The sequence below is a fragment of the Microplitis demolitor genome, chromosome 2 (assembly GCF_026212275.2).
Source record: "Microplitis demolitor isolate Queensland-Clemson2020A chromosome 2, iyMicDemo2.1a, whole genome shotgun sequence".
Classification (NCBI taxonomy): Eukaryota; Metazoa; Arthropoda; class Insecta; order Hymenoptera; family Braconidae; genus Microplitis; species Microplitis demolitor.
This window is the reverse complement of record NC_068546.1, coordinates 3223600-3250153: the sequence shown is the minus strand read 5'-3', so window position 1 is coordinate 3250153 and position 26554 is coordinate 3223600. Positions and strand designations below refer to the sequence as shown.

The following is a 26554-nucleotide window of genomic DNA, read 5'->3' as shown; positions in this document are numbered from 1 at the left end:
TTTTTGTGGGTAATTATTTTGAATTTAAAATTAAAAGGATATTTGAAAAATTTTTTTAAATTACTTGTTATGATTTGGGTAAAAATATATAAGAAATAAGGGGACATTATTTAAGGATGTGATGAAAAAGAAAAAAAAAAAAAGGATATTTCTAGGGGCTATTAATAAAAATTAAAAATCGAAGGATAATTATTTGAATTATGTTTAAAAAATAGGAAAAATTTTGAGGACTAGGACATTAATTAAGGACTTTTAAGGATTATAAAAAATTTGAGGACATTATTTAAGGTTAATTACTGATATTAAAAAGTTGGAGGATATTTGAGGAGTTGAGGAAATTTTTTAGTGATTTTTCATGATCCTTGATAAGAATAAAAAAATTAAGGACCTTTTAAGGATAATCATTAAAAATAATGAGTTAATTAATGTTTTAATAAAAATATGAAGACAAATATTGAGGACTTTGATGACTTTTAGTAAAAAAATTAAAGGACATCTTTTAAGGATCTTTCTAAAAAAAATTATTAAAGGACATTTTCAATGGATATTTAAAATTTCAAAAATGTCCTAGTGATTTTTAGAATTTTCAACAAATAAAAATTTTAAGGATATGTTCTAAGGATAATTATAAAAAAAACTACTATCAAAGGACATTTTAATAATTTTTGAAAGGATAAACAATCAAAGACATTGTTCTGGTATTTTTAAAATTTGTAAGAAAATTAAAGGACATCTTTAAGGATCTTTAAAAAAAAATCAAAGGACATTGATATAAAAAAAATTTTAAAATCGCCCTAATTATTTTTACTAAGAATAAAAATTCCCAGGATAGTTTCTCAGGACGATTATAAAAAATATAAAATTAAAGGATATCTTACATGGTAATTAAAAAAAAAACTAAACAATAATTCGTAAGAAAAATTTATGGAAAACAAATAAATCTTAAGAATGAAACATAAGGAATAAAATCGTAAATAAAAAATAATAATAACGTTGCACAAAAAGTAATAATCTGAATTCGCATATATGTACAAAGGTATAAATATAAAGAAAAGAGCAAAAGATAAAACAAAAAAAAAATAAAAAACATAATAAACTTAAATAAAATGTCGAGAAGAGAAGAGAAGAGAAGAGAATCTGAGAGGGAGAAAGAAAGAAAAAGGACGATTAAAGAGAAAAGAGAGCAGGCAACTCGACCGAGCGACTATGCCATGCAACCACTATAAATCTCAGAAGTTTTAATGCCCAGCAGGCTGCAGGTCTCTCCCTCTACCCGGTACCGGCCCCTTTGCATTCTCCCCCCTCTCTCTATCTCCCTTTTTCTCTCTTACTCACTCACTGATTCTCTTATCCCTCCACCCCGCGTATTTGCATACGCGCATAATAGACGCCCGGACGTACCTACCCTTTTACTATTAATTTTATAAAATTATTCAGCCTGTTTTTTAAATTTTTTTTTTCTTTTTTCATTTTTTGACGTAGGCCTGCTGCTCTTGACGCTCATGGATATTGGGTGGTACCCCACATATATAAATATATGAAAGCTTATTTAAATAACGGATTTTTGAAATCTCGTTTAATGCCAACAGTTTCGCTCCGATGGATTTATAATTTTTTTATTTTTTTTTTATCCAAACATTCTATTGTAAAAATTCTCGTTATTAAATTTATTCACATAAAAAAAGTTTTAACTTAATTATATTTAAAAAAAAAAAAATTTTTTTACTAAAAAATTTAAATTTTTATTTCAACTTTAGGTTAAAACATTTTTTTATTTTTCTTAGTGAATTTTAATGGGAACGAGATGACTCGTATTTTTTTTATGAATGAATTAGAGTGATGGATATTAAAATTTTGATAATTTGCATTTGGGTAAATCGTTTATAATTCGGATAGTTATTAGAAAAAATAAAGATTGTTATCAATTTTTTTAAAAAATAAACCCAAGATCTCACGATTCGATAACTGGGGACTAAAAAATAATTTTTACTTATGAATATCGGGGTTTTAAATTATTTTAAATATGTATTTCTGTGTGCGTATGACCAAGTAAGGGTGTGTGGAATGAGGGTGATAAGGGAAGAAGGAGGGGAAGAGGGATAAGAGTGGAGAATTGGTAAGCGGATAATAGAACGGGGGAAGTAAAAAATAGTAAGAAAAAATTTTAGGGTACTGAAATGGTACTTGTATTAGGGAAAATTTTCTACCCTTTGGAAGGGTTGCTCTTTGCATACGTTTTTTTACTTCTGTTCTCAGTTCTTAGTTCTTCGTTTTACTTTTTTTTTTTAATTATCCTTTTCGGGAAATAATCGATCGATCAATGTCACTGAATTTTTATGAATTTATAATTCGTCATCTGTTTTTAGTTAAAATTTTTTTTTTTTAAAAGAAGGGTAAAAAGGGGAACGATAAACAACAAATTTTTTTTTATTCTCTGTAATTTTTTTTTTTTTTTATGGAAAAGAATAAAAATAAATTTCAAATCGCTAGAAATTTTTTTAAAATTATTGACTGAAAATTTTTAAAAAATTAAAAAAAATACTTTTTTAAAAATCAGTGATCAGAAAAAAAATTTTACTGCCTTTAACAAATTAAAAAAAAAAATTATTTCAAAGAAATTTTTCAAATCCTTGGAAAAGGATTTTTTATATTTTAAAAATTTGAGTTTTTTAAGGATATTGAAAAAAATTTTTTTTGGAAGTAATTGATAAAAAAAAATTTTAATGAACGATAAATACAAAAAAATTTTTAAATTATTTGAAAAAAAAAAAAAAAAAAAAAAAAAAAAAAAATGAAAGAATTATGTAAAGTTATTTCATGACAATGATTTCACACAATTTAACGCCTGTTAAAACATTTTAGCAAGTTTTGTGAAACGTTACTCTAATATACTTAAAAACACAAGAAAAAAAAAAAGAAATTTAAAATTCTTCTCATCTTACTCTTAAACTCTTTTTTTACAGAATCTGCTGTAATACCTAATCGACAGCTATCTCTTTTTAAAAAACACAAAGTTAGTCTTAAAAAGTTCCAGCACTGGTACAATACACAGCAACATAATAATATCCAGGTCTAAATACTCAGTGATACGCTAAGTAGACCTAACCAGATTAGTAAGTCGTTGCATGCTCTATTTTTGACGCCTCGTGCCACTTTTAAAGATCTTTGGCTTTACGCGGATGTGAAACACCTTCTCTATTATTAAATAAATAAATAAATCATTTATTGTAAGCCAAACATCTGATGTACTCTTTAATTTCGCGGGAATTTATGAATAGTGTTAATATTATTAAAGTCGAAATTAGGTTCAATTAGCATTCAATTAACTGGCAGTTAATTATTTTTTTATTAATTATTATCATTCTTATATTAATCGCACAAATGTGTTATCCGGCCTTACCGGAAATTGAAAAGCAGATTAATTTTTTTTTTCTGACAAAATTTTAGTTTTTTTCTGGATTAAAGAAAAAGTTCAAAAATATCTAATTTTGAATTTTGTATGAACGTTTTTTTTTATTTTTATGGCTATTAGTTTTTGATAAGAACTTTTTTGGAACGAGGGTAAAATTTAGTAAAAATGGTTTTTTTGACTCGAGATTAGTTCGTATTAAATCCTAGATAAACCTTTTTTTTTATTATCAGAATTTCAAAAGTTTTATTCGAAGTTCTATTCTTTCTCAAGTTTAGAAGTTTCACACATTGAATATTTTTGGAATCTTTTTGAAACGAGTTTTTTTTTAGATAGGTGTGTTTTTCCTGTTTCTGAATATATTTGAACTAAAGGGTACAGAGAAAATTAAATTATACTACGAACGATACTAAATTTTAAATTTCAAATATTTGAAATGGTAGGAAAATTTTTCAGTGGTTAAATAATTAGTTTTACTATTGAGAATGATAACAGTAACAATTGATGGTGGTGACGATTACTATCGAAGATGCTAATTGTAACTGTTAAAGATTATAATTGTTACAATCGAAGATGGTAACTGTTACCATTCAAGGTTGGAAAAATTCTTAAACTAAAAATAGGATAAATTTATATAAATTTAAATCCTTTATTTGTATCCATATTTTAGCCATGTCCATTTTGTCCTTTAAATAATTAAAATAAGTAACAATAAAATCGTTTAAGTCCGAATATAATGAAACTTTCCAAATATTGGAGCTGTTATTGATAACTTTAAATGATTGGGTTTGATCATCAAAATAGCAATCATTCAAGTATTGAGTGAAATTCATCACATCCACAGTTAAACAAAGAGAAAATTACATGTAGACACGCTTCAGACTGTAACGCCGATATTTAAATTCTTTATTAGTTTAGACAGTAATTATTATTTGGGCTGATGGTAACTATTGCCATCAGGTTCTTAAGAATTGCGATGTTGATAATAGTTACGATTAGTTAAGATAATGAAAGTTATGATTTCTGATTATCATCAATAATAGTAGATTTTGCCATATAGTCGAGATACTTCAATTCAGATTGTTCATCTAATAATTTAAATGATATTCTCTACTATCGAATTTAGTTTTAAAATTTTACTATAACTATGGTAACTTTTACTATAAAATTCTCTCCATGTACTTTTCAACCAATTAATTTTTGAAACCTACTCGAAATAATTTGCAGCTAAATACCATAAAAATTTCATGAGAACACCTTATATATCTAGATTTCTATAAGAATATCTAAAATCTATTTAATAATTATTAACATTAAGTGTCGAATTCTTATTGAAACCATGAAATAATTTATTTGATTAGTAATTTGTTATCTATATCTTAAAATTGCATAGGTCGATATTAGCATGTAAGTAACCAAAATCACTCTAATTTAAGTTATAATTCACGTTATAGGTGTTGGTTACTCTTGTATTGCTAGAAATTACATGCTAATATTATGACTTTAACCTGTTCCGAGAATTCAATGTTTTTCATTCTTTAATCTTAACTACTCGTATTTCACACCATATCTAATAAGCAATTTTTTTTATTCATTCGTTATAATTTATATAATTTCATTTCATTAACTTTTTTTTCTCGCTGCCTTTTTATTTGTAGTCTTTATCATTTATTTCTGGTAAAAGAGTTTTGATTGTAATTTAAGATCCTTATTAACACAATATGTGTTTATATTCAAATATTTCTTGGAAATAATCAAAAGTTTTTTATTTTTATATTTTTTATACTCTTTAGTTGAATTCATTCAAAGTTACGTAGTCATAACATCGATTATTCTGATATACAACATTTTTTTTTTTTTTTTTTTTTTTTTTTTGTGACGTCAAAAAATTATTATCAATTTTTTGTTGTAATTATTATTGAAATTTATATTATATATTGTGGAATTCAAAAATACTTTTTTTCAATTTATATGAAACCGATACTTAATAAAAAATTTTTCAAAATTCAAAATTGAATTCAAAAATCGATTTTTAAAAAAATTTATTAGAATTTTTCCTTAGACTAAAAACTTACGAGGATAAGAAGTCAAAATTTTTGTGACAAATGTTTTTTTTAAATGCAATTATAAAAAATTTCAAATTTTCTTGACTCAAAATTGAAGAGAATTTTTTTAAAAAATTGTTTTTAAGACAAAAAATGTTTTATTCTATGTATCAATAAATTTTGAGCTGAAATTTGAAAAAAAAAAAGGAATTTTTGTAAATTTCAAAAAATGGAATTTTCAAATCATCGACTTCTAAATTTTACAAAATTTTGAATTTTTTTTGAGGAATCAAAAATTTTTTTTGTAGATCAAATTTATAATTAAAATTAATTAATAAAAGTTAAATTTCTGAATCATTCAAAATTTGAATTTTTTTCTCAAAATTTTTTCAAAAATATTCAGTCAATATCTGACTACAAAAAGAAATTTGCAAAAATATCAGATCGATGTCATTTTGCCCAAAATATTTTCCAAAATTGTATATTCTCAAAATCAGTGTCTAAAAAAATTAATAATTTCAAAAGTTTCAAAATTAATAAATCGCTATTTATGCTGTTGAACCCAGTCAAATTTCTCAGAACCTGCTTGCCCAAAAAAAGAAAAAAAAATAAAAAGATCGAAAAAAACATGGAAACTTTTAAGAATTTCCAATTGAATTCTATAATAAAATGCACACTCATTCATATATATATATATATATATATATATTCTGTAACTTCTCAAAAGTTTTATTTCTCAAGTGTCCAAGTGCCCGATTTATCTAAATCGCTGATTCCAAGTACCGTTTATATATTAGCACACTAAAAAGGGATCCATATATTTACCCATACACTAAAAAATCCCCACATATACACACAACACACACATATATATATATATATATATATATATTTTTATAAAACATATATTTAAAGCATCAAATTTAAATAATCTCAGGCACTCTAGAAACCAGACCTTGATCAGTTTTTCATAAGAATTAAATACTTTACCATCCATACATTCAACACACGATCCAAAGAATAAAATAAAAATATAAAAAAATATAAATTTTAAAGATGTGGATGAGTGGCAACATTACATTCAAGTGTTTGACGAATTAAATCTGCGCCATCGTTATTCTCTTAAAGCAAAGTTACTTTAGCTTTTATATTATTATTTTTTGTTTCCCACTTACTCTCTATTGCTGGCATTGGCATCAGCGTTCAGAAATGTCGAGTGCTTTTATATACAAACTAAACCATTCTCTTATAAACCGATCCCACATTATTCATATTTTTAACAAAATGACATGTGTATTTTTTCTACATTTCAAGCCGATTAATTATCGCTCAATAAATGTTAATTTCACAGAAAAAAATCGCTACGGAATTTTACTAAAAAATATGGGTTAAAATTATTAAATTTTTATTGTAAAGTTAAAACGGTATTTATGAATTTATATCATTTTTATTATGTAAGTATGCAACGAAAATATAAGCTGCATTAGTGAATTCGACTATATTCGTATGAAAAAATATATATGTCAAAATTATGTCACATATATATGCGCGGAAAAATAAATATGTTCGATAAGTTTTGCGTATATGTTCATACATATGTTGAGGTATATCCTGTAATATTTATATTGATATATGTACAAAATATACATGATATCACATATAGCTCGCATATAGAACATATATCGTCCATATCTGAAGCATATATATCATATATATGTAGCATATATGGTCCATTTATGAATCATACATCAGTTATATGTGTAGCATATATGAACCCCATATGAGTCGTGTATGGAACATGTATAATTCGTATGTGAAGCATATATTAATAATATGGATCATATATGATTCATATGTATAGCATGCATGATCCGTATGTGAATTATGTATGAAACATGTATAATTCATATGTGAAGCGTATATGAGTCATATGCAGCATATGTGATCCGTATATGAATTAGGTATGGAATATATATGAAACATATATAATTTATATGAGAAGCACATATGAATAATATGGATCATATATGGAAAATATATGATTCACATGTATAGCATGCATGATCCGTATGTGAATTATGTCTGGAACATGTATAATTCATATGTGAAGCGTATATGAGTCATATGCAGCATATGTGATCTGTATATGAATTAGGTATGGAATATATATGAAACATATATAATTTATATGAGAAGCACATATGAATAATATGGATCATATATGGAAAATATATGATTCATATGTATAGCATGCATGATCCGTATGTGAACTATGTATAGAACATGTATAATTCATATGTGAAGCATATATAAATCATATGTATCATATGTGATCCATATATAAATTAGGTATGGAAGGTATATGATCCGTAAATGAAACATATATGATTCACATGTGTAGCACACATGAGTCATATATAAAATATATGATCCGTATGTGAATCGTACATGAAACATGTATAATTCATAAGTGAAGCATATATAAACCATATGTATCATATGTGATCCGTATATGAAACATGTATGATTCGGTTGTGTAGCACATATGAAACATATGTAGAATACATGTTCCGATATGAATCATGTGTGGGAAATATATTATTCACATATCTAGCATATATGATCCATATACAAAACATGTATGATTCGTATATGTATATCATATATGGACCACATATGACCACATATGCTTCATATATGTTATATTTATAAAGCATATATGAAGCTTGTATAAAGCATATATAAATTATATTTGAAACATAAATGACTAATTTTCATATGTGCTCCATATCTGGTCATATATGAATCATTTTTCATGATGAGGGGTCTAATAAATAAATTCTATTGAAAAATTCTCTAAATAAAAATACATAATCAGTGAATCATGAATCATTATTCATCAATTTAACATATTCTTAATATAAATTTATATCCGATCACGAAATTATACGAATAAAATAGTGATAAAAGTAATAATATAACAATTTTTCAAATAAATATATATTATATATTAGTCTCTTATGATCTTTACTATAAATTTGGTAATAAATAATGAAAGTGAGGCATTTATTGATTCGCATTATTATTGTTTACTAAAATATATGTAATGTTGATAAATTTTTGAGGCTAGTTTTCTCCGTGTTCGTATAAAACTTTTGTTAAGAGTTAGAATTAAATAGTTTGATCTAAAAAGAAATGAAAGTAAGTTAAAAGTACGCAATTTTAGAATAGACAGCTGAAAATATCTGAGTAGAATGCAAAAGAAAAATTTTGAGCTCAAGTATTTAGGTCACGAATTTCGGAAAATTCTGTTCGTTTTTTAAGCTTTCGTCTATCGACGGAAATGAAATTGCTCGAATTCGTAGACGCGAGTTGGTTAAATTCGAACTAAAGTTGGAAGAGGTTCTCGGTGGGTTGATGTAGGTCTTAGTATATATTTATATATTTTTTCAATTGTGTTTTATATTTAAAAGATGTTACGTACAGGAGCATGTATGTGGACTACATTAGGACGTTAATATATTCAAGGTCCGCCCCTGTAACGTGGGTAATACTGGTGGGGTAAAAATGGATCAGCCCACAAAACGTGAGCTGGTATTGTAACAGATGTTAATTATCCGTTGTGAGTGTATGTAAACGTCTTTGTGTGGATTTTCTCGAATCACCGAGTTTGTATTTAGTATTTTTTTTTTCTGTTGCAACTTGTATATTGAATTCTGCTGAGAGACCTCCCTTTTATTGATTCTTTTGCAGCCAGAAGATTTGAATATAATGGCTAGTTTTTATTTTTTCCAAAGTACAAGTTTGAATTTTAATTTAACTCAGGAAATTCGGCTTTGAAGATTTAAATTCTTGTATTATTGAGTTTTTATTGTTAAACATTATTGAGACAGCATTACTACATACATTTTTTTTTATGTTTTGCATGGAAATCTAAAGTGAAAGGTTAAAGTCAATTACAAATTTTCTTGAGCATTAAAAATGTTGAAAACTATGCAGATCAAAATTTCGTTATTTTCGCTTTTAAACTGAAATAATTTTTTTTTTGGTAACATATGATGGAGACATCATTAGTAAAACATACATATGTGCGAAAAGTCTAAAATAAATTTCTGAACTTGGAATTTGTATGTTTACTATAGTATCAAAATTGTTGAAATTTATGCAGGTCAAAATTTTGATATTTTTAGTTTTAAATTGAAATACATTTTTTTTTTGTAAAATATGATCGAGATATCATGAGTAGAACAAATTCTTTTCATACATATGCGCAAAAAATCTAAAATAAATGCCTGAACTTGGAATTCTTAAGTTTACTTTAGCACCAAAAATGATAAAAATGATGCAGATCAAAATTTTGTTATTTTCAGTTTTCAACTTTGAAATAAATTTTTTTCTTGTAAAATATGATTGAGGTATCACCAGTAGAACATATTCCCTTCATACATGTGTATAAAATGTTTAAAATAAATTCCTGAGTTCAGAATTTATAAGTTTAGTTTAGCACCAAAAATGTTAAAAATGATGCAGATCAAAATTTCGTTATTTTCAGTTTTAGACCTTGAAATAAATTTCTTTCTTGCAAAATATGATCGAGGCGACATACGAAAGACATGCTCTTTTCATACATATGTGCAAAATGTCTAAAATAAATGCCTAAACTTGGAATTCTTAAGTTTAGTTTAGTACCAAAAATGTTAAAAATGATGCAGATCAAAATTTTGTTATTTTCAGTTTTCAACTTTGAAATAAATTTTTTTCTTGTAAAATATGATTGAGGTATCACCAGTAGAACATATTCCCTCCATACATGTGTATAGAATGTTTAAAATAAATTGCTGAGTTCAGAATTTCCAAGTTTAGTTTAGCACCAAAAATGTTAAAAATGATGTAGATCATAATTTTGTTATTTCTTATTCTAAACTTTCAAATAATTAAATTTCTTGTACACGTCTTCAAAAAAAAAAAAGCATTCTACTAAAATATTTACATAAAAAATCTTCTACAAGATTAAAATACCAATAAAGTTAACCAAAAATGCAACATCTTAAAAACTGATTTCTCCGATAAAAATCTTGTAATCTCTTAATTTCGTATACAGTAATAAAAAAAAAATGAAACTTCATCGTATAACATCTCAAGGAAAAAAAATATCTAAAATCTCATGTGGCAAATTTACCGTGAATATAAAAATCAAAGTTAAAAAATAAAAAAATAATCAACAAACTATCTCCGCCCCATAATCCTTTTCACAGCAGCACATAAACTGTGTTGGGTGCAGAGTTCTCTCAGTTATCGTGTACATATATATATTTATATGTATCAGGGCGTCGCCTGTGGCCGTAGGTGCCGTAACAGATGTTAATTATCCCTTTGGTGTGTATAAGTCCGCACAACACTGAGTTGAAAGCTAAACGTTTGCACATTTAGACTAGTCTTACCAGCATCAGATGAACTGAGAAACAGACCAATACTATTGCACGTTTCCTATATATCATACAACACACATCAACATATGCACACACGTGCACACATATCATACCGTAGACCAATACATTAAAAGAATTACAACGTGAGAGTAATTTAAGCCAAGTCGTTAATACAAAACTAAAGGTGGGGAAAAGCATTTCAATAACTTTGAAATTGTCAAGCTTGTTATCGCCATTTCACGAATAAAATCCTTTGTTATATTTTTATTTCATTTAAAATCTCGTCAATTTGCAGTTAATTTAACGATAACACCTCAACTATTTATTGCTTTTTTTTTTTAAATTATATGTGTAAATTAATCTATAAAACAATAAGTTATTTTAAATAAACCAACGGTATTAAATGACATTCCGCAATTACTGACACACCTGTGTGCGATTTTATATATTCTGCTATCTCTTATTTCATTGTCTCGAGTATTAATACTGACAAATCATCCACAATCCACTATTTGATGATTTCACTCTTACGGAATTGTCTTTAAATATTTATATATATATGCACGTACAATTATTTTTATGAATATCTATTATTAAGTCAAACATTATTCTGTTCCAGGACACCGTGAAAGCCGCGATGTCAGCAGTAACGAGTCCTTATGGCCCCAGTAAGTAATAAAAAATTATCACTGTTTTTAGCAGTATTCCGTATAAAAACAAAATTTGTTCCAAAAATATTCCAAGTGAGCTAATAATTTTGAGAAAATTTTAAACTTTGAGTTGATCATTTTTTGAATTTCAAAAATTTTAGTAAAAAACCATTTAATTTCTTGAATAATTTCAATAAACGTCAAAAAATATATGATCCTGGTTAGCAGACAATTAACAATTTTATTTTTTTTTTTTTTGACAGTTAAATTTTTAAAAAACAAAATAATAAAAATATGCACATGTAGAAAATTAATAAAACTACATGTGCAATTTTATTAAATATTTTTTTTTTTTTTAATTTAAGTGTCAAAAAAAAAATCCAAAGATTATCAGTCGTCGGCTACAGTATCATAAAAATATTTGCATCTAGTTTCAAAATTTATTGTATTTCGTTTTCCAAACCTGCAAAATTTTCAAATCGAATTATTTTCCTTTGAAAAATTCCAACAAAACGTCACTAGAATGCTGTTAAAAATTTTTTTTCAAAAATATTCAATTTAAGTTCAAAATTGTCTGGGATTTTGAGTTTCACTGTTAAAAATTTTAGTACCAGATTTTTTATACACGGAAAGTTGTCAAATTTCATTCAAGTTCAAAAAATGTAACGGAACATTTCGTAACAGATCCCCCCCGTCGCAGTCACCTGCGCAGTACAGATGCGCGCGTGAAATGAAAGCAAAGGGAGAGGGAACTTGAATGATATTTGACAGTAATTATAGATTGTAAGTGAAATTAATAAAAATGATTGTTTTATTAGCGGAGATGCTCTCCGACTCGGTATACAATTACGCGACGTCCCGTCGGGGCACTTCGAGCGCAGACCAAGACAGCGGAGACTCGCAGTATGATGGGCCACCAAGTGTGCGTAATCAGCTAAGTGCCCAGAAACCGCGTAATAAAAGAAAAAATTTTAAACCAATAAGTAGTCGAATGGCCGAAGTTTCCGACGATGAGTCTGAGCAAGAAGTCGAAGACGACGGCGAGGTTATGGAGGAAACAAATAGTTGTAACGATATTGTTGAGTACGAAAGGAAAACATTGCGTTCATTGAGCAGCGATGAGCAATTACAGATGCAATTACAACAGAGGCCGGCAAAACGGCTCAATAATAATGAAACTAGTCCAATGGATTTGTCTGTTGCCACGAGACCGCCATCTTCTGATGAAGACGACGAAAGCACTGATTCGATAAGACATAAGTGTATTTTAGAACACCTCAGATCACAGAAACTCTATTCACCTTCGGGGGAGGTAAGTTTGCAACTGGGAGATTTTTAGCTGTTGGATTGAGTGACCGGGCAGAAACTGAAGCTTTGGTTGTTTTTTGCTCCGTTCTATAGGCACGCAGTCCCATGTCCGAGTCAGACAAGAGCGATGCCGTTGAATCGAGCCGGCTTGACGACCAGGACACGCCGTTCGATGATGATCCAGCTGATGGTCTTGAGTCTGAGGTGGAACGAAAACCAATTGAAGGGATCCCAGAGTATGCTGAGTCAATGATGCAAGAACTACTGGCGAGTTATGGTCTAGCAGGTGGTGAACTTGCTAAAACTGTCAGCAGACAACTGCCGCCTACGTTTCTTAATCCACATACTGGTCAGCAATTGCAGTTACGTACTATAAGCCAAAGTTTGTCTGAAAGGTCGAGTCCTATTCAAAATTCTGCCCACGGTAAGTTTTTTATTTTTTTGTGCTTTTGATTCATCAAAATCTATGTGCAATGGAAAATATTATAGCTGGGGTGGTTATTAAAATTGTTGAGTTTTATAGCGAGCGAAATGATTGATATATTTTTGAAATACGAATAATGTAGATAAAAATATAAAAATGATGATAATTAAAGCGCGATATTGAGGTGGACAAAAATCAAAAATATTTTTCAGGTTTAATTTTTTTTTAATCCGAACCTGTTATTTAGAAACATTAAAAACATAATTATAAATAATTGTTTATTTAAAAATTTATGTTATATAATTAAATATGAAACATTATTCCAATGGAATCTTAGTGTTGATCTTTTCTTTGACGCAATAATGTCTCTAACTCTAAAGTCCAGGCAAATGGCAAAAAGACACTTAACTTTAAATAACTATCGTATTTAATTAAATATTATTTTTTTATTTAAATATATTTTATCATCAAGTCATTGAGCTTTTTAATATCAATAGCAAATGAAAAATTTATAATAAATAACGAGCTTATCGCTTCCAGGCAGATTACGACAATTACAGACCCGCAGTGATCTTGACATCCACTAGGTGATAAATTGTTAATAAATATAAAATAAAGTGACGGAATATTTACGTTGTCATTAACTTTAATATTTAATATTTAACGTCGATCACAGCGACACTTTTTTCCGTTTAATAATGACGAAAATATTATAATTTTAAAATGGCAAGCGCCAAAAGTTTAAAACTCGCGCCGAAAGTTTAAACATAAATTATTTTTTTACCGGTTAATTTATTTCATTCATTACTTTTTTTTATAAAAGTGTCGCTCTTTAGCTTTAATAATATCCAGTAGAAAAAAAGTAAATACTGAAAAAATAAATAAAATGTTCAGTGAGCGATCCTGAGAATCTGTCGAATTACATCTCAGGCCTCTAATAATTTTTTCTTAAAAATCATCCAAATTAATGAATTCAAAACTTGCGATCCCATAGAAAATATCAATTGCCAGACATTTTTTTTACCAGCACAGCTTTTAGTTCGACCCTTAACCAACTAATCAACCAAATCTTCAAAAACATCTTATAAACAATTCATTCGATCGATTCAAAAATTAAATGACCTCTTTCTCAACAAACTCTCAATCATCGCACCAATAATTCAAATAATCAACTCCAGTAATAAAATAATCATCCATACATTCGCCCACTTTCTCTATACAAACATCCATTCCTTGATTCATTTTCAAATCCGAAAACTAATTGAAAAATTAATTAGCAAATGCGCGATCATCCCGCAGTAAATTTCCAGGCAAACGAGCTCTCGAATGATATCAACGCCCACAAAAATTACAAAACACATTTCAAATGAATATTTAAAAGTAAAATATTAAAAAATAATAATATTTAACATATTCCATATTATTATTAACATAAAATGACGTAATTCACTTTCATACGGTTCTAATCCATAATCGGATTTCACTTACGGTTCTCTCGTTCACGGACTTCCTTTACATCTGGCCACAAAGCCGTAGGAATTAGCTCAAACCAAATAAAATAAAAATTGAAATAAGTATTCATATACATACATATATATAAATGTGGACGTTAGATGGATGTGTGATATGTAGACATACCAAAGACTTGGAAATACTAATAAGACCAAAGTATAAGAGCAAGAACAAGAATAATAAAAATAAGAATAAGGATAAGGTAAAAGAAGAGTGAAGAGAATGACTGAGAAAATTGTCGAGAACGTCGTAGCTTTCGGTGGACCCATTAATCATTTACATTCGGGATAAAGGCTAATGTAAGAGAGCTAACTGATGGCAAGAACATCAAGAAAAAAGAGATTTTTAAAGACGGCCTTTAGGTTCTCAGTCAGTTCCTCGATCATATTCAAAATTTATCAACGTTTTTTATTTTACTTTTTTCTTTTCCGACCTTCTTTTCGTAGGTTACAGATTTTTTTTCCTCTTGGACTTACACTATTGTGTGGAGATTAATTAATTGATAGGGATTTTGGATACTTTGAGATGGAGATATCGAGAGTGCAGCCACCTGTGGTTTTAAAATGGTTTTATATGCAGGGAGTGGTTCCTCAGACTTCTTTGTTGATGGTGTCTTTGATGTTGGTTTGTTGTCATTGTTATTTTGTGACGCGAAACTGGAGATGGGTTTTGCATTTTTTTTCTTCGATGAGAAACAAAATAAGAAAATTATTTTTGCTTTGTTTTATTTACTTTTCTGAGGAGGAATTATCGTAAATTTGAGCCACCTGTTGATGCTGGAAAAGCTGAGATGAGTGCTACCTGTTGATCGCCCTCATCCTCTGGTTAAAACCGTCCGTTCATTTTTTTGTGCTTAATAATAAAAGGGATTTATTTGTTTTTTTTTTTGTTTCTATAAAAATTACGCAGAAACAATAAAACTTTTTTATGCACTTTAGATCTCTAGATTTTTTTTTAAAATTCTGAATTTTAGTCATTCAAAAATTTTAGTTTTTGATTCTTGAACTCTAACGATCTAAAATATCCTAGACAATTTTAAATTCAAAATAACTCAATAGGTAATCGGTTTTTTGAAAAATTGTAAAATACCTTTTTTGTAGAGAATTTGAAGCTCTACAAAAAAGGATTCATGCATTTTTTTATATAACTCAATATTTCAAACGATATTTACAAAAAACTAATTACACTTTTATTTTTGATCTTACAAATTTCTCAAAAAAAAAAAGTTTTATTGGTTTTTAATGAATATCTTTATAAATATGAAGTTATATGAAAAATTGCAGAGATCTTTTTTTGTAGGAAATTTAGAGCTCTACAAAAAAGGTTTCTTGTAATTTTTTGTATAACTCAATATTTTAAAAGATATTTACAAAAAATGAATGAAACTTTTTTTTGATCTTTTGAATTTTTCAAAAAAAAAAAGTTTCATTAGTTTTTTGTAAATATCTTTATAAATATCAAGTTATATAGAAAATTGTAAGTATCCTTTTTTGTAGAGAATTTGAAGCTCTACAAAAAAAGATTCTTACAATTTTTCATATAACTCAATATTTCGAAAGATATTTTCAAAAAACCAAATAAACTTTTTTTTTATCTTTTAAATTTTTCTCCAAAAAAAAATTTGAGTCTAAAAAGATCTAATCAGCTATCGTTATATAGATCGAAATAATTTTTCTTCAAGAACCTGCATACAACTCCCATGAAAAAGTGAAAAAATTCCTCACAGTTTTGAAAATTACCTAAAAAATTATAGTACACAGACAAATTACTCTCAAATTTTAAATTGCTTCAAAAATTAAAAAAAAAGAAATCCCAATTTTTTTTTTTCAAATTATCTGCTTTAAAAATATAATTGAACCCAAATTTTAGCCTCGTAGAGAACCAAAAATTTGCAGACCAAATCTCACCCCAATTTCAACCGAAAAAATCTTGCAGCAGCAAAACTTGATAAATTTAAATAGAGCAGCTTTTGCAGCCTTTGCAAAACCAGTTGAGTCTCTTTACCTACCGGAATACCCACAATAGAAAACCACAAGTTACTTTTTTTCAAATAATTAAACTTTATTTTCCTTGTCAATTAACCACTTAATTTTTTTCCCAATGTCTTGTCCATCATCTAGAAATTCCAGTTGTTCTGCAATTGCTATTAATAAAACTTTATCTATTCTTCACTTTTTATTAACTTTGCTCGTGATCTCTTTAGCAGCAAATTTTAATTTAAAAAAAAAAAAAATCAGGTCTTATTTTAAATTCACTTTATTTTTAATTCTTACCCAGAGCGACTACTTCAGGGCATCTTGTTTATTTAGCCCGTCAGCCCGCTGACACTCGGACATTCGTTTAAATTTAGAATTCAATGGGATCCTTTTAAACCGGATAGAGGACGTGGGTAATGTCTCTCACTCAGTCTATTGATTATATTATTTTATAAGAAACTGTTTACCTTATTCGATATATTTTTCCAAAAATTAACTTGTTCATTTATAATTTAAATATAAATAATAATAACAATAACCGATAATTATAATAATTATCGTCATTAGTCCCAAGTTCGATGAACTATAATGATATTTTTGGAGATTGATTAATTTTAAAAAGTTAACCTTGAGAATTATTTTGTTTTGTTATTAAGGTATTATATGTAAGGATACGAAAATTTTGTTTCGGACGTGAGAAAGACGTATAAGAGGGAACCATTAGGCCCACACGAGGCCTCAGGGGCGCCTTCGGGGCCTTGTCAGTCTTTTCTATATATATAAGTTTTATATTTTTATACGTATATACATATATATATGTACTTCTCATCTCCGAAAACCAGAAAGTCAGCTTGTCAAATTAATCACGGATGACCAATCCATCAGCAGGAATTCCTAGCTTCAGCTTTAAAGATTGCTTCCCATTGATTTCTCTTTATCCTTTTCAATAGTTACTTGTTTATTTTTTTTTTTTACATCATTTTTTTGGAACCAGTGGATATTAACATGTGCTTCATTATTTCATTATTATTATTTTTTTAATACTTAAAGGTATATAGGTTCAATTTTTCAAAATTACTACACTATTTTTGGGTATTCAATTTTTTTGGATATGAAAAAATTTTGAAATTTAATTGATTGGGTTCACTATTCCATTATTACTATTTTTTGAGTACCTAGAGGCATATAGACTCAATTTTTTAAAATTACTACATTTTTTGGGCACGTTTAGTGAATTTTGAAATTTTGTTGATCGGGTTGTTTCATTATTATTATTTTTTGAATACCTAGAGGTATATATGCTCAGTTTTTCAAAATTTCCATATCATTTTTGGATATTGCATTTTTTTGGATACGAGAAAATTTGGAAATTTTGTTGATTGAGTTGATTACTTCATTATTGTTATTTTTTGAGTACCTTGAGGTATATAGGCTCAATTTTTCAAAATTACTACATTGTTTTTGGGCACTGGATTTTTTTTTGAACACGAAAAAATTTGGAAATTTTGTTGATTGGATCAAAGATTTAATTATGTGACAGAGTATCAATTATTGACATTTTATATTAGAATTAGGATGTCCAATTTTGAAATTTATCAGGAACGCAGTTTTTGAAGATGACTTTTGATTTTTATTTTGAAAAAAATTTTTAATAAAAATTTTCTGTTGTGGATTTTGAAATTAGGCAGGTAAATTTTATTTCACTAGTTTTGAAAGTTATAAATATTTAAATGTATGGAAAATAATGAAATTTTGGAAATCGTCATATTTTTACACGAAACAAAATCAATTCATGGGACAAAAATTTCAGTTGTGTGGATTATTCCTTTTTAGTTCTGATTTTTTTTCTATATATATTTGATATCGATGTCATTTGGTCATAAATCAAAATTCAAAATTTTGGGAAAAATTGGCGCCACTAACCGATTTTGAAAATTAAATTTTTTGTATTTTATTTTGCTTCCATGCAAATATTTTATATGGCAGCTGTACAATAAAAATTTAATATGGGGTAAAATGAACCTCCCTATAAAAATTGAGTTCAACTTTTTTTTTTTTTTTACCTAATTTCGATTTTTGTTTAGTAGTCGAACAAGTATTTTGATATTAATAGTGACAGCTACTGGAAAAAATTAATATGGGGCAAAATAAACCCCTGGGGCCAAAATTTTAAGTGTGTTAATTTTTTCTAATTCTAATTTTTTTCCGAATATATTCAGTGTCAATGTCATCGTCATAAATAAAAATTTAAAATTCGGGGTAAAAATTTAAAATTGGCCAAAGAAAATTTAAAGAAATTTATTACTTTACTTTGAGTTTCAAGTAAATATTTTATACTTATACAGTAGCTGTAAAAGAAAATTTAATGTGGAGTAAAATGGAAAATAATAAAAATAAAAATTTAAAAAATTTTGATACTTAAATTTTAAAATTTTTTTATAAAAAATATATAAACAAAAAAAAAACTATTAATAACATTTAGTGTTGATGGGAAAGTGTTGAGAATTTACTGAATATCTTTTTCAGGCTGAAAATTTATTTAAAAAATTAATATGGATAAGATGGTGGAACGTTCCCAGGGGCTGTAGTGATGCTCGTTAGACGTAAAATACCGGGGGGTCTATTTGAATATCGCATAATGTCGAATTAATGCCGGAAATTCGACTCGGTTTCGGCAGCGTCGGGTAATGGGCCAGAAATTTCATTGGCGAATCAACAGACGAGGCCCCATAAAATTTACCTAACTTTATTTTTCTGACTTTTTTACCCGTTTGCCATCACATACGCAAATGATGCCCCCTCACCCATTTCACCGTCACTAGACTATAATAATAATATTTTAAAGTGAATAAAATAAATAAAATAATTTATTCCCGACCCTTTTAATACATCTTTTTTTAACCAGTAATACGATTCGTTTATAATTCTCAGGATATATTTTCAACCCTTTTTCACAGGACATTATTTAATCCACTATATAAAATATAAAAAAAAAAAAAAAAAAAAAACGACTGAGGAAAAATTCAAAAATTTTCTACCACTAACAAAATTTACATTCAAACGTCTCTCCCGCCTAAACTATCAATTTTACAAAAAAAACATCTGAGTAAAACTTTTAGGAAATTTAATTCCCTACAAAAAGTCTCTGATTAAAAATTACCATAAATCAATTAATTAAAAAGTTACAGGCCTCCAAAGCTCAGAGTACTCTCACAAAATACTTAATTACTCATAAAACTTAAAACAGCTCTAACTCAAAATTCACTCATCCCACGACAATTTCACATAAGACCTTATTTGTAGAGTAAAAAATTTCCTAAAAAAAACTTCTTAGATGTTTGGTCGCTAAACTCAACGGCTTAGCCACTAAAGCAATTTAAATCTCTTTGACACTTTTTCACAAACGGCTTAAAAAATATATACGAAATGACCGATTATTTTCGAATCCTAAATTATACACTCATATTTTCGGATTACCTTTTACCATAATTCAACTCATTTCGCCCAAAATATATTCATATATATCCATATATATATATTACTAATTTTATCCGCCGTATAAATAAATTTAGCAAATTCATTTTTTTCTTGCCATAATTTAAAATTTATGAGTTCGTGAATCGGTTATGCTGTTCCCTTTTCAGATGAGAATTCCCAGCATCTCCTCCCCCTACTCCCCCTCATTCTCTCGATCTTCGTCTTCACCTCTTCTCAGTTCTTTTCCCCATCCTCGGAACTGCCTTACAAACCCACACCATACATTAAAGAGAGTAAACTTCTACCAAAGAGTGACTACTTCTCTCCTCTCCTCTCTTCTTCTCTCATCTCTTTTACCCTCTTTTACTCTCTTATTCACAATTCAGAGTCTCTTAAGCCTCATGGAATTTGAATATTAAAATTAGCCTCGTCTTAAATACTATATATATATATATATATATATATATATATATATATATATAAAAGCCACAACTTCAAACTAAACTCTTTTATACTTTTTTACTCTTCTTTCTCTTATTTTACATATATATGTATATATAAATATATAAAGGGATCTCCTTTAATACCTTTCGCATATCCTGTCCATATGATCATAAGTACTGATAGAACAACAAGACGAAGTAAACTCGTCACGCCCGTGTCTTGTCTGTCGAAAAAACTGAATTTCATTTTTTTTTTTATTTTTCAATTTTATGAATTATTTAAATTTAAATATAAAAGTTGTGGGTGGTTTGAATTTTTTTTTTGTAAATTACATACTTTATATACGACAATTAATGGGAAAAATAAAAAAAAATTGTGGTATTGGACATTAAATGCTGGGTACGTAGTAGGTGTGTAGGTAATGTGTGGACGTAATCAATTAATCTGAGCTCCGTGGAAAATTAAAGGGAGAAACTAGTCCAGGTTCATTAGGTGTAGTTTATTTTTCCTTTTTTTATTTTTTTTTTTTGAGAGAGAGAGAAAAGATATAAAAATAAAAATATGGATAAACTGGTTTATGGATGATTTTATAGTGCAGATGTACTCATTTCTTATGGTCATCAACACCCGAGTGATTGAGTGAATAAATATTTATTTGGGTTATGGTTGTCTTATTTTTTTTTTTTTTTTTTTTTTTCCGAATAAATTTGTTAGGAATTTTAATTATTTTTGGGTAATAGAGAAATTTTGTGAAATGTTTGAAGTATGAGAATATAAAAATAAAAAATAGGTATTTTATTTTTGATATATATATATATATATATATATATATATATATATATATATATATATATATATATATATGTAAAGTGTTATTATAGAAATTTGTACATAATCTCGTTTCCTATCGTCGTTTTGTGAAGAACGTGCTTATCAGAATGAACTATTTGAAAAAAAAAAGCTGTAAGTCAATTATTAATTTATTAAACTGATAAATTGAATTATATGATGTGCGAAGTAATCGCTTTGTAGATTAGATAAAATAGAATTTTATATTCAAAGCAAATTTGATGGCATTTAATGTTGATGAGAAATCGGTTAATAGACCGCCCCTTTAATGCTAGAGAATTTGAAAAGATGGATTTGTATAATTAGACTGTCCCAGTGGTTGGACAGACAACTATATTTATCTGTATACATGTATTTCATTTATTTATTATATTTAAATAGATTACGAAAATTAAGTAAAGAGTTTAATTAGTCTGGATATTTAATAATAACCAAAATTATTTTATTTTCTCGGATTAGTTCGACAAAGTTCACCAACACGATCAACAAATTTGCTGGCATCTAAAGTTAATCAGAAATCGGTTAATAGGCCATCCCCTTAATATTTGAATATTTATGTTGCAAACAATTTTATGGAGCGTAATCTTAAAGGATCGAAATTAATCATCTTGAATTCTATAAATTAATTATTTAAGAAAGTAATTATGCAGCAGGGGCTTGACGTTTTGGCGATAAAAAATCTTCTTTTAGCTTTTTTTAAAGTTTTTTTAAAAATCTTATTTACAAATCTGCGGATTTTTGAGAAAAATAATAAAATCCTTGTAAACTTTGTGCTTCAAAAGTCAAATAGCTTAAAATCAACAGAAATTTGCATTCAAAAGCTTGAGCTTATCAATTAATTTCTTCGAGCTATCATTATTATTTTTAAAAATTGCCTATCGTATTTAGTGCGCGTGGAAAAAAATAGTAGCAACTTGCTGAAGATATTGAAAGCTAAACAAATAAAACAATAAATAAAAAACAAAAGATATTTGTTGGCTCGACAAATAAATATTTATTTATTCATCATTTAATATTTTATTTATTCGTTAACTTACCAAATCATTATTATTTTCAAAATCAATATACAGATCCGCGAAACAATTTATAAGCAACAAAAAAAGTAACCGCGAATTTAAGAATAAGATTAAAAAGGAATATTTAAAGCAACACATCGTCACCAGAATTAATACCTTATTAAAATTATTTTTTCATCAATCCTCACATCTAGATAATTAACCAATTCAAACTTATCAAACTCATCTCAATAAATAGACAGTATGTCATTAAGTAATTATTATTTGTAGATCTGTACTTATTCACCCTAACATAAATAAAATAAAATAAATTATCTTCGCGTTTTAAATTAAAAATTCTTTTGTTTGGGTAAAAATCGTTCGTTTCATTTTTTAAATATAAAAGATAATTAATCTTAGCCTCCGGGGTGGGAGTTTAGTTCATATATCTATATATACGCATATATGTGTATATATGGTTTATGTACATAATACATATATATATATATATATATTTATATATAAAGAAATGAAGAAGGGATAAAGAATAAAAGGGTTTTCAGGTTTGGGCCTCACGAGAAAAAATGAGCGCGGCAGTTGTGAACTTTAGATTCTCAGCCGTTATATCCTTTTTTCCTTCTACCCTTTCTTTTATTCCTCCTTTATTCTTATTTCCTTCTTTTTATTTTTTATATTATTATTTATTTTATTTTCTATCTTTCAATTCATCATCTCTCGTTGCCTTTTTCGGTACGTGAAAAATTATTAATAATTTCTTCTTTTTTTATTTTGCTTTTTTTTTTTCGAGCTTTGTTTGAAAATAAATTGATGAAAAAAGTTGAAAATTTTTTTTTCTTTTCTCAACAATATGAATTTGTTGAACAAAAATATAATCTTCAAATGGAATCTTTAAAAATGATCCTGTCATTTTTACATCTTGATAAAAATTCAAAGTATCCTTTTCAAGATATTTTTTGTCCGAATTGACGTCTCTAATTTTTTTTATTTTGCAACCATTTATTTTTTTAACTAACTATTAATTCATTATTTTTCATCTCCGAAAATTGAATTTCAATAAAAATATTTATTTTATCTTTTTATCAAAATAAAAAATAAAAAATCTTATCAATTTTTTTTCCCACCAAAAGTTTTTTTTTTTAAATTGAAATATCTTATCAACTATCATTTTTACATCAAAAGTCAATGATATCTTTTTTGTAGTAAATTTAATTATCTACAAAATTGTTCCTTATCATATTTATCAAATCTTTGATATTTTCGCCAGAATATCAATTTAATGTTTAAAAACCATTTTGACCCTCATTTTTCCAGTATTTCATACTTTGTTTACTTCAACTCAAATTTTCAGACAAACTATAAAAGATACGATAAAAATATATGAATACAAATTTATAGTTAATTAAATTTCTTACAAAAAAGGTCTCTTAACATTTTTCCCTAAACTGGTAAGTTTACGATCTATTCAAATTTAAGTCCATATGTGACTCAAATAATTAAAAAAAAAGGATAAAAAACAGCAGAGTTAGATCAGTAGTTATCTCACAGCTCGAAATAAAATAAAAATTGTGAACCCTAAGGTCATAAGGTGAATACCGTTTTACCGACTATTAACTCACTTTTACCCCATTCCAACCCTCTGATGAATGTGAACAAAAAAAACGTTTTTACTTGCAGTTTTTATTTTTTTTTCTCTCCACTTCTGGTAATCCTTCATATTTTTTTTTATACCGCGGATTTCTTCAATCTCTCAGTTTGGGTGAATTTTTTTTTCCGTACGTCACATTTCGTCACCCCTTGAGGGGACTATGAACGGTACGCGTGCAGGTAGAACCCACTGGCGGGGAATATATATATATATATATATATATATATATATATATATCTACCTGCACTGCGAAATATACTTGAGTAATGTGTGTATATTGAGAAGGAGAAGTTACGCTAGTCTAGTACAGAAATTTAAGTTTTAATGTTTATCTGGGTAGGGTAAGTGAGTAGTAAAGTAAGTGCAGAATACAATATGGGGAAAAAAAAAATATATATATATATATATATATATATATTAGGAAAAAAAAGTACGTATGGGGAATGAGAACTAAAGAGAGATGAGACTCATGCTCGATTTAATCCCTGAGAAAAATCGGGTCGACATCACGGGGTTAACCGATTTCCTTGCAAATTTGAAATCTGACCCCGGACAGACGACTGGCACCCGTGTGACCCGTTTAAAGGTTTAAGTATCTCGTAAAAATTTACGAATTGACTGGGGTTTTTTTCCCTTTTTTTTCATAGAATAGTTTTATTTATTTTTATATATTTTGGAGTCTAAGAAGTTATTTTTCGAGTTTCGAATATTCTAAAATAGGAAGTGTGCGAATGTATGGATGATTATTTTATTACTGGAGTTGATTATTTAAATTATTGGTGCGATGATTGAGAGTTTGTTGAGAAAGAGGTTATTTAATTTTTGAATCGATCGAATGAATTGTTTATGAGATGTTTTTGAAGATTTGGTTCATTAGTTGGGTAAGGGTCGAACTAAAAGCTGTGCTGGTAAAAAAAATGTCTGGCAATTGATTTTTCTATGGGATCGCAAGTTTTAAATCCATTAATTGGGATGATTTTTAAGAAAAAATTATTAGAGGCCTGAGATGTAGTTCGACAGATTCTCAGGATCGCTCACTGAACATTTTATTTATTTTTTCAATATTTACTTTTTTTCCACTGGATATTATTAAAGCTAAAGTACGACACTTTTATAAAAAAAAGTAATGAATGAAATAAATTAACCGGTGAAAAAAAAATTTATGTTTAAACTTTCGGCGCGAGTTTTAAACTTTTGGCACTTGCCATTTTAAAATTATAATATTTTCGTAATTATTAAACGGAAAAAAGTGTCGCTGTGATCGACGTTAAATATTAAATATTAAAGTTAATGACAGCGTAAATATTCCGTCACTTTATTTTATATTTATTAACAATTTATCACCTAGTGGATGTCAAGATCACTGCGGGTCTATAATTGTCGTAATCTGCCTGGAAGCTATAAGCTCGTTATTTATTATAAATTTTTCATTTGCTATTGATATTAAAAAGCTCAATGACTTGATGATAAAATATATTTAAATAAAAAAATAATATTTAATTAAATACGATAGTTATTTAAAGTTAAGTGTCTTTTTGCCATTTGCCTGGACTTTAGAGTTAGAGACATTATTGCGTCAAAGAAAAGATCAACACTAAGATTCCATTGGAATAATGTTTCATTTTTAGTTATATAACATAAATTTTTAAATAAACAATTATTTGTAATTATGTTTTTAATGTTTCTAAATAACAGGTTCGGATTAAAAAAAAATTAAACCTGAAAAATATTTTTGATTTTTGTCCACCTCAATATCGCGCTTTAATTATCATCCTTTTTATATTTTTATCTACATTATTCGTATTTCAAAAATATATCAATCATTTCGCTCGCTATAAAACTCAAAAATTTTAATAACCACCCCAGCAATAATATTTTCCATTGCACATAAATTTTGATTAATCAAAATTTCTTATTTGTTACATGAATACTAGAAAAATGTCAGCAAAATAAATTTTTTCATTGGGTTATTTGAATGTAAAAAGAATGAATACATAAAATAAGTGAGTAGAATAATCGTGTAAAATAAAAAAAAAATAAATAAAAAAGAATAATAATAATTGTAAATGTCTACGTCTTAAAAGATCGTGTACGATCGTCTGGTCCGTGCAACAAATATATTCTTTTTAAATGTCCTAAAGGACAACATAGGACTAGTATAGCATTCTCTTTATAAGCAAAAAGGGTATATAGAGTTAAAGGATGCAATTCTGTGCATATGCGCAGCATGAGGTCTGTGTTTCTCGCGTTTCGAAATATTTCTCCGGACCCCTGATCGTTATTTGAGAAATTTAACATGTCATTTTTATTTATTTAACCCCTTTTTATTTATTTATTTTTTCTTAAATATATTTATTTTCTAAACTAATT

General features: G+C 27.4%; 1 protein-coding gene across 2 annotated transcripts in view; it reads left to right on the top strand.

The window, feature by feature from the left end:
* LOC103575947 (zinc finger protein castor homolog 1) overlaps positions 1-26554 on the top strand; it is an 87059-nt gene that overhangs the window by 23433 nt on the left and 37072 nt on the right. For both annotated transcript variants that reach the window (XM_014439703.2, XM_014439702.2), the window contains exons 2-4: positions 11503-11551; positions 12352-12845; positions 12935-13265. In XM_014439703.2, coding sequence (XP_014295189.1) covers positions 11521-11551; positions 12352-12845; positions 12935-13265 — 856 coding nt within the window. In that variant the 5' untranslated portion in view covers positions 11503-11520. The remainder of the gene's footprint in view (positions 1-11502; positions 11552-12351; positions 12846-12934; positions 13266-26554) is intronic.